Source organism: Poecilia mexicana, unplaced genomic scaffold, assembly GCF_051168715.1.
Source record: "Poecilia mexicana isolate PSO_F unplaced genomic scaffold, ASM5116871v1 scaffold_5, whole genome shotgun sequence".
Lineage (NCBI taxonomy): Eukaryota > Metazoa > Chordata > Actinopteri > Cyprinodontiformes > Poeciliidae > Poecilia > Poecilia mexicana.
Window position 1 is genome coordinate 27213136 of NW_028263374.1, and position 8755 is coordinate 27221890.

The window sequence follows — 8755 nt, forward strand, 5'->3', positions numbered from 1 at the left end:
ACCTACATTGTTGACACAACTCTACATATTAGATCTCGAAGTTAGTATTAAAAAAATTGTCCAATTATCCCGAAGTTCAGCCTTGGGGAGACATTCCAGTTTGTTTGTTTTTTTTTTACTTAGAAATTGGAATTTAGGAGTTCTGGCTACAAATAGAACCCACCTTAAACATTACCAGGCAAGCCCAAATGAGAAGTTAGAGAAATAACTTTAACTCTTTTATTCAACTGAAAATGTATTCAATAAATAATAAAGAAAACAATCATTAATATGATTGTGAAGTGAAGTAATGCATACACAGCCAGTCTAAGTATTTGTTGTCTCATTTGGTGAGCTATAATGCAAATTATGTTAAATGTAGTTTTTCACGGATGGATAGTATTAAGCAGTCCAGTGGTGCTCTGGTTGGCGGGAAGTGGGTCTCCCAAATTCAAATTCTGGTCAAGGCCTCATATAATCTTAAACTGGCACTGGGCAGCAGCCATATTTATTTTTACCCATAGTTTATTTTGTCACAGGTCTTCCATATATTCAAAAGTGAAGCATTATTATTATTATTATTATTATTATTATTATTATTATTATTATTATTATTATTATTATTATTATTATTATTATTATTTTGTTCTGAAGCTACCGCCGCCTATCTTCCGGTTGTGTTTGGGTGTTTGCGGCTAACTTTCCGGATCTTTTGCTGTCGCCCTGAGACGAGAACAAGAATTGAGGAAGTGAGGCGAGTCTCTCCTCCCGCTGAGGGGCTGGGCGCAGTGCATGCATGGATTCCTTCTCAGCTCACCTCAGTTTAACTCCGGCAGTCAAGCTGTTGTTATATTTTATGTTTTGAATTATTCAAATATGCGTGAGCAGCTTGTGTTATTTTTGATCCGCCTGATAAGTTATCTTTGCAGCTACTGTATTAAACTCATGAAAGGATGACTATGGGTTGTCGTAGACTATGATTGATGTGCTCGCACCCCCAAGTGGTCGAATTTTGTATTACAGCCAGAAATTGTAACGTATTCTGTTTGCATAATAAAAGTTAACATTTCCCGCCAAATGTGTAGTAGTAAATTGCTATTTTTATATAGAAATCTCACATATATTGAAATTGTACATACATTTTTTGAGATAAACAATGAGGGGAACATCCCTCTATTTCTGCTGACAAATGTGAGTGAGGCAGCTGCATTGCTGTCTGCTCTCTAATTATAGATGGACATTTGCTCCTCTGGGTTGGGTTATTATTAGAGATCTCACAGGGCACTTGACTCAGTAACTATTCGAAGGGTCATACAGAGAGAGACAGTTAAATAAGTGGCAACTGATTTTATCACCACAGTGAGCAAGAAAGATGCTAAATTATAGAATGATAATTAAAAAAACTACTCATGCTGAAATACATTTCCCTTTATCTGGCAATGTATGAATTAGGAGTCTTGCAACAAAGGCTATGTGAAGATCCATTGTCAAGGTTAGAGGAAATGAGCTGCCAATGACAAATGATTTGTGAAGACAGAAGAAGGATACTTTGATTGGAACCTCAAGGAACAATTGTCATTTGAAATACTCAAGGAGATTCAGGCTTAGGGTTAGCGCAGAAATTCACTTATGAGGCTTCAGACTGAGACCAACCATGCACTTAGCAAAGGCATGATCTCAACCCTCTTAGAAAATGGTAAAGGTGAAGAGTTTAAAGTGGCAGCCGGGCTGAAATCAGGTCCGGTTACAGTGAGGCTACTCCTCCAGTGTATAGGAGTGCATCATGCCTGCAGGCTCACCAGCAAGAAACACAAAGCTATCAAGATTAAAATTATTTATTCTAAAATACACAATGTAAAATTTTTGGGCACTTTGTTTGATATTTTGAAAAATACTTAATGTGAGTGATTTGTGTTCTCTTCTCTCTTTATTGTTGGAAGCTTATATATGAAAGAAAATGGATATTTGTTATGTTTTGTAAGACTGTGGTTATTGTTAGTGAATCTGCCAATTTAAGACAAAAATTTCAAAACGTTTAAGACTCAAATCCTCCGTGCATTAATTTAACAATCAGTTAAAACCAAAACATGAAAAATGCTTCTGTCAGCAGCTCAGGTAGGAAAACGGCAAATGAAGTCCATTTTTCTAGTGGTAGACCAAAAAGTGATTCCTGGAAGGGAAAATCAGACCAAACTTTTCAACACCATGTTAACACCTTGGTTGTCAAGTAGCTCTAATTAGTCTGTCCATACATCAGTCCATCCAGGAGTCCAGGATTGAGTCTTTCACATGTGCTCAGGGTGGTTTTGCAAACACTTGATGAACTCTGTGACTGGCTGGCCATTGAAGCAGATCTCATATACAGCAGTGAAAAGAGGAAACCTGAATGGAGAAAGTGAAAGAACAGAAGGGAGTTTTATTTTAATAGAGATGAAACAGTTTGACATTATTGCATTGGATGCAGTGCCGGCTATTGCTTTGTTGGAGCTGTTCTCCAAAATGAATTAATGTATCGCAATATGAACTGAAAAAAATAGTGGAAAATGTATGTCGTTTTTTATTAATACTGGGCATAAATACTAATGCTAGAAGAACTGAGCTGAGTTTTTCCATCTGAAACACAAAACTCTGTATTGTACAGTCACAACTTGAGTGCAATTAGCTGATTCCTTCATTACTTGTGATTCTGGAGCTTTTAAATTTCCCTGTGAGAACCTCATCCTCTAAAGACAAACTTACCTGTCCACCATGTTCTTCTGTTTCAATATTACATTGACTTCAATGGCTGTTCCCGGACCTTGAGGCTTCTGGCCGTTCAGCAGCTCAACCTCCAGCTGCTCCAAGCTCTAAACAGAAAAATGTTATGTCACAGTGCCTTATTTAAAGAAGACAATCAGAGATGAGGAAGCTGCTCCATACTTTTCCCGTTTTTGCAAACGCCTCTCCGATCTTTCGATTGCGCCCCCCGTAGCAGGTGGTGATGAGGTCAGCGACGCCACAGCTCTCCAGGAAGGTGGCAGGCTTGACGGGGCAGTTTGTGCAGAAGACCTTGGCGAAGGAGATCATCTCCATCAGGCCGAGGCGGATCACTGCAGCTTTGGTGTTGTCGCCGAACCCGAGGCCGTCACAGAAACCCGCTCCTACTGCCACAATGTTCTGGGAGAATTTAAAAAACATTTCTCTCCACTGCGTCTTTTATGCATCAGTCAGATAAAACAATATATTTTACCACAGGATTAACCTTGAGTGCACCGCAGATCTCCACTACATCAGCCTCTTCCACCACGGTCACACGGAAGTTGTTTGTCTGCATCAGCTCCTTCAGCAGTGGTCCGTAAACTTTGTCTTTGCACCCTGAAGTAACACAGACAACGTAAGAGACGCAGCATTGAGTTTCAGCAAATTTCTTTAATCAGAATCATTTGAAATTTGAAATATCAAAATGACAAAAATATTTGCATAATCATGCGCCAGGGTGACAAAAATATGTAATGATTCAGGAGCAACTCATGTTGCTTTGCTGAATTTTAACAAGCACAAGATTTTTAGTTACAAAATAATAATAAATTGATTTGTATAACCCTTTACAATATTAGATAGGTTAACCAAAGTGCTTTTACAGTGGGTGAAATAAGATAAAACATATAAAACACAAGAAATAGTAGGATGGATGTAACAAAAATGTAAACGTCTTGATTCAGACTGTTTAAAATAATAAAATCAGTACCAATAGTTGTTTCACAGAACTTCTCATCAGCAACCTCATTAGCGAGGTTTGCACCCATGAGGACCGTCATGGTGATGCCGAGTTTCTCCCGGATGACCTCAGAGATGAGCTTCAGACCATCTGGGCCTGCATCTACACCCTGAAGCAAAAAAACAAAAACAAAAAAAAAACATCATGCAAACAAAATGGAGAGGAGGTCTGAATCTTTACTGTGTTTACTCAGAAAATGCCTAGAGAATTAAAGTGATAATATATATATATATATATGTTACAATTCTTGGCCTAGTTGTGAGTTTTAGGGATATTTAGGGGCAAGTAATGAACTTAAATGAACAATCTCTTCATAATCTTTGTGTCATTCAGAATTGAAGCAGAAAAAGGCGCACCAAGCCTTAAGAGTTCCCGTCTGTGAAAACTTTTGCTCTCAAAGGTTTGACAGACCTTGATGAGAGACATTCCAATGGAATCCTTTTTTATGTGATCTTTGATGGTGTCGCACACTTTTCCAATGAACTGGTGAGGAACCACAAAAATCAGGATATCGGCTCCTTTTACAGTTTCAGCCAAGTCTGGAACGGCCACCTGGTGAAAGAGAGAGAGGGAATTTCAGCTGTACAGCGCAGCCAAATGCAGAAATCCCTGCGGACTCAGCCCCCCCATCATTAGCCTGCCATGCTCACCACATTATGAGGCAGCTTGTGACCAGGCAGGTACTTCACATTTTCATGGTCCGTGTTGATGATTTCTGAAAGCTTACGGCCGTTCACCACCTCCTCAAACACCCACATGTTCACTGTGGAGTCAAACTTGTCATATTTGGCCGCGTTGGCTCCAATGATCTTGGCAATGGCAGAACCCCTAAAGACATGAAAAGACAATGTTATCATGTTGTTAATGGAATTTTATTGCTTTTGTATAAATAAACTGTCAATAATTATTGTGTGAGGCGTACAAATAAAAGACAAATAGCTCACTTTGATTCAGTAAATTACTTCAGGTTGTTTATTTGTAATACTGAGGAGATTTTATACTGTTATATTTAGGAGTTTTAACAGTTCCAACTTGAAAATTGGCTTTCAAAAGAAAATATACATCCATCCGTTTATTTTTTAAATCTATTTATATTTGCAGGGTCAGATGCATGCAGAAAACCCCAAAGTCAGGATTCCAAACCACAAGTGGCATTTGGTAGCAGCATTGCTACCTAATGCCCCATAATGCAGCCCAGCAAATAACTTACAATGTAACAGGTTTAAATCATTTAAATCTAAATTTCCAAAGTTAACACACAATATAAGATATATACTATCAATTAAAAGTGAATTCTCATTTTAAACCTTGGTCAAACTACACGTTTATTCTGCATCATGTCATGTGTGTCTTCTCTGTGGAAGCGGTTGTTACTGTTTGCTTTAATCGAAGCCCATAGAGCGGACTTTGTTCTCCTGACACAAAATGAATCCCTAACTGGCTTTATATCCTTTTCACTTTCATTGTGAACTGATGGGAAAAGAAACTCTGTTTCCTTTAATTAAAAAAAAAAATTATAACTGTGTCAATGTAGACATTTTACATTAGACAACTTAAGATAAATTTTGGTGAGGTCGGGAGAGAGGGAAAACATGTCAAAACTCCTCTTTAATAAACAGATTTGCATTTTTTTTAATGTTCCTATTCAAATAGGAAATTACACCTACAAGTACTTATTTCCTCTTCAAGCCATCAAACAACAATTACTTGATAAAGAACTGCCCAAGATACAATAGTAAATACATAATTTACTACTATAGCTGCCTCTTTAGTTACATGTGGTAAAATGAGAAGTTAAGTAACTTGAATTTAAAAGCTTTAAATGTTTTTTTATATTTTCTTCTTTCAGAAAATGACCTGAGATTTTTGAGTTAATTATTAATGAATGACAACATTTTAACTTCAAATGGGTTACCATTAAAAAAAGTCTACTATAATAATTACACATCATAATTAGGTATCCTTTAAGTGGTTACAGAGAGACTACTAGTTATGAAAAAGAACTGTTTTATACAATATCTAAATTTAATTATCTTAATTTAAATGCTGTAGATATTTGAGGTTTGGCTTGGAGAGCCTGGGTGAGAGCTAACAAAAAAGAAGTTCTAAAACATTAAATATCTACGCAGTGATTCAACCTTCAGCTATAATGAAGAAGTAGCTCCAGAGTTGCATCCAGCTCTGACTAAATGTCACACAGGCTGAGGGACATCAGCAGCACTAGGCGGCTGATTCAGCATGCCCTGCAGACTAATAAAGTGGCTTCTTTAATAAATATTTTATAGTTGGGGAGTCTTGCTTGACTCAGCAGCAGTCTCAGAGAACGTCCAGTCTGCAGCCTGGAAAAAAGACAGGTGGGTTTATGAACTTCATTAATGATTTATCGGCTCTTAAAGTTGCACAAGTTCTCTCACTTTTTAGTGTTTATCCACCAGACGTTTCGCTGTGTGCTGAAGCAACAGCCACCACCTGCGGTCTGCTGAGTTTAAGCTTTACATTTTGCACTAAAGCAACGCTGAACGCTCCCACTCACCAGTTACCGGAGCCGATCACACAGACTTTCTTTGGCGCTGCCATCGTGTGCCAAGGGTTCCCACAGAGAGACCTGCAGCTGCTGCCGTGAGGTCGGACTGAGGACCGGAGCAGACTGGGTTTATACCAGACACTCCCTCTCCTTATGGTTGGTCTGATCTGTCGCCTCTCACGGCTCGGCATTGGAACAGCAGCGCCAGTCTAGAGATCCAGATGCAGAAAAGCCCATTTAATTTTAGACAAAGGCTTTGATGCTTTTGATGATCTGCAGAGAATGATTACTACACTTCAGATGTGAATCACATTGGATTAAAAATAAACCATACAGCTGAGACGGATAGTCTATCAATTGGTTTTCAAACTTTTGCATCTTTCATCAACCCTTATAACGAGTTACCATTTAACACAAAAAAATAAATAAAAAAAATAAAAAAATTGCAGGTGTACCATTAAATTTTAAACTACAGTTTGGACATTTATTGGAGCCTTGGAGATATGTTGGGATCCTGGATTATTGGCCAAACAAGTTGGACTTTTAAGAGGATAGTGATTTAAATCAAGACAAGAGAAAAAATAAAATCTTCCCAGTTTAATTCCACTTTGAAGCTCGGGTAACTTTGTACAGTAAATGTTTAAACTGTAGTCTGAGACAGTGGTCTGCAACCTCCAAATCTGAAAAGTATATCCATGTTTTCAAATATGGATATAACAACAATTATGTACATTTTACTTAAAAATTGCCTTTTGTCTTGTCTTTAGGTTGAAAAGATTTTTTTCATATTTTCCAGACATAACATCCTGTAGAAGAAAAAAAGTTTTTTCCCCCTTATTTTTAAAATCTAAAAATCAAAATACAATGGTTGTCCTTAAAGTAGTAAGTATTTATATAAAAAAAATCTTTTCTAAAAGAGGTCATGTAGCATTAGTGGTGCTGAACAAGTTTTGTTTAGTTGGACTGAGGACAAAAATAGGTCTTTGGATTGTAAAGGTTGCAGACTCCTAGGAGTTAGGGCCAATATATTTTCTTCCATTTCTTAAAATGCTATTTTATATGCCTTCCATTTCTGACATACGAGTTATTCAAGCACAAAGTACAAAGTAAAGTAGAGCATCAGCTAATGGATGACGTATCTCTCAGATCTGTGCTACATTTTTTTTAGTCTTGACAATTATTCATCCTTGTTAATTTGCTAATTTTTAAGCAGGCATTACACAACATGTTGCCAATGAATATTTGTTTGAAAATTAAATAAAAGGTCCCACCTCACTGCAATTGTTGAAGTACAGTCGGAAGATTATGCAATAACCTGAAAATGTAATGACGTATTATGGACTTGGTGCATTATTTTATTATATCAGTTTTTTTAAATTCTTGTCTGAACTTTAGAGCTCTCAAACTAAGGTGTTTACATCCTTGCTGGTATTTACACATCTCTGTCATTAAAGTTTCATTTTGTTTCATACATTTCAAACTGTTAACTAGAACTCGGTTTTTGTACCTGAAACAAAAACATGCATTACTAGCTTATACATAAATCTTAATGCGACACTCCAAGTACACTGCTCTACATCTTATCAACCAAAGAAAAAAACGTCTCTTCCAAACACATAAATACTTACAAAAGACTAGTTCAAAGTACATTCCCGAATGTTCGAGTCCGTTTACCTTCTGCTGCCTAAATTCTTGTTGACATGGTTACAGCAGAAATTTATGACAAAGACAGTTTGTTGCCAAGAGCGCTCACTCCGTCACGTTTCTACAAATAGAATATGATAAAGATGTAACTGATCAATTTTACAGGTCAAATTTTTATCAGCCATGCTTAGCGTGAATTAAGTTCATACAGATGGCCAAATATGAACTTATTTCCACTATAAACTAATACATAGTATTTAACCATATAGCATCCCACCACAATAAATTTATCATGAGATCCATTGAAATTCCAAAAAAGAAAAAAAGAAATTTGAACTGATGGTCAAACTAAAATCAAAGTGAATTATTAGCAGATATTTAAATTGAAGGTCAGCTTAAAACATCTTATTGTAATTACATTTTGACATATTTATAATTATTTAAAACGGGGAGACAATTTTTTTTACATATCCTTTATTATAACGGTAACATACAGAAAATAGGTTTGGTCCATGAAAAAACAGTTTGCAGATTCACACAGCTCTACTGTCCACTCAGTGTTCTTACATCTCAGAGGTTCTCCAACTCACACCCCCCCCAAAACCCACATTAGTGTATTCTTTGAATTAATAAAACTCACAAGTCAAAATTGTTCCCAACACTCTTCTTAACCTGCCACAGGGAAACAACCCGATTTGCAGGAAGAAACTAGAGTGCTTCTCATCAGCCTCAGTCACCGTTTCTCTATATATTAGTGAAATATGTGAAGTTAATTTGACAGGCAACATCATTTTGAAAGCATGTTGCTGTAAAGAGAGGTGGTTCAGTGAATTTGATCAACAAAGAGCCAA

At 36.9% G+C, this 8755-nt stretch overlaps 1 protein-coding gene across 1 annotated transcript; it reads right to left on the bottom strand.

Moving 5' to 3' along the window:
• Positions 1-1798: 1798 nt before the first annotated feature.
• Positions 1799-6873, bottom strand: LOC106929022 (glycerol-3-phosphate dehydrogenase [NAD(+)], cytoplasmic). The gene is made up of 8 exons (XM_015005676.2): positions 6270-6873; positions 4387-4564; positions 4148-4288; positions 3707-3845; positions 3221-3333; positions 2899-3135; positions 2719-2825; positions 1799-2361 (listed from the first exon to the last, which is right to left on the bottom strand). The coding sequence occupies exons 1-8, from the start codon at positions 6449-6451 to the stop codon at positions 2265-2267; spliced, it is 1194 nt and encodes a 397-aa protein (XP_014861162.2). The 5' UTR covers positions 6452-6873; the 3' UTR covers positions 1799-2264.
• Positions 6874-8755: the final 1882 nt, after the last annotated feature.

Bases quoted from the DNA above. Each gene is read 5' to 3' on its own strand.
- LOC106929022 (XM_015005676.2), bottom strand. From the start codon at position 6,451: ATGCCGAGCCGTGAGAGGCGACAGATCAGACCAACCATAAGGAGAGGG. The intron at 4,289-4,386 runs GTGAGCATGGCA...CTCTTTCACCAG, and splicing joins ACAAGCTGCCTCATAATGTG to GTGGCCGTTCCAGACTTGGC. The intron at 3,334-3,706 runs GTACTGATTTTA...GTGTTACTTCAG, and splicing joins GTTCTGTGAAACAACTATTG to GGTGCAAAGACAAAGTTTAC.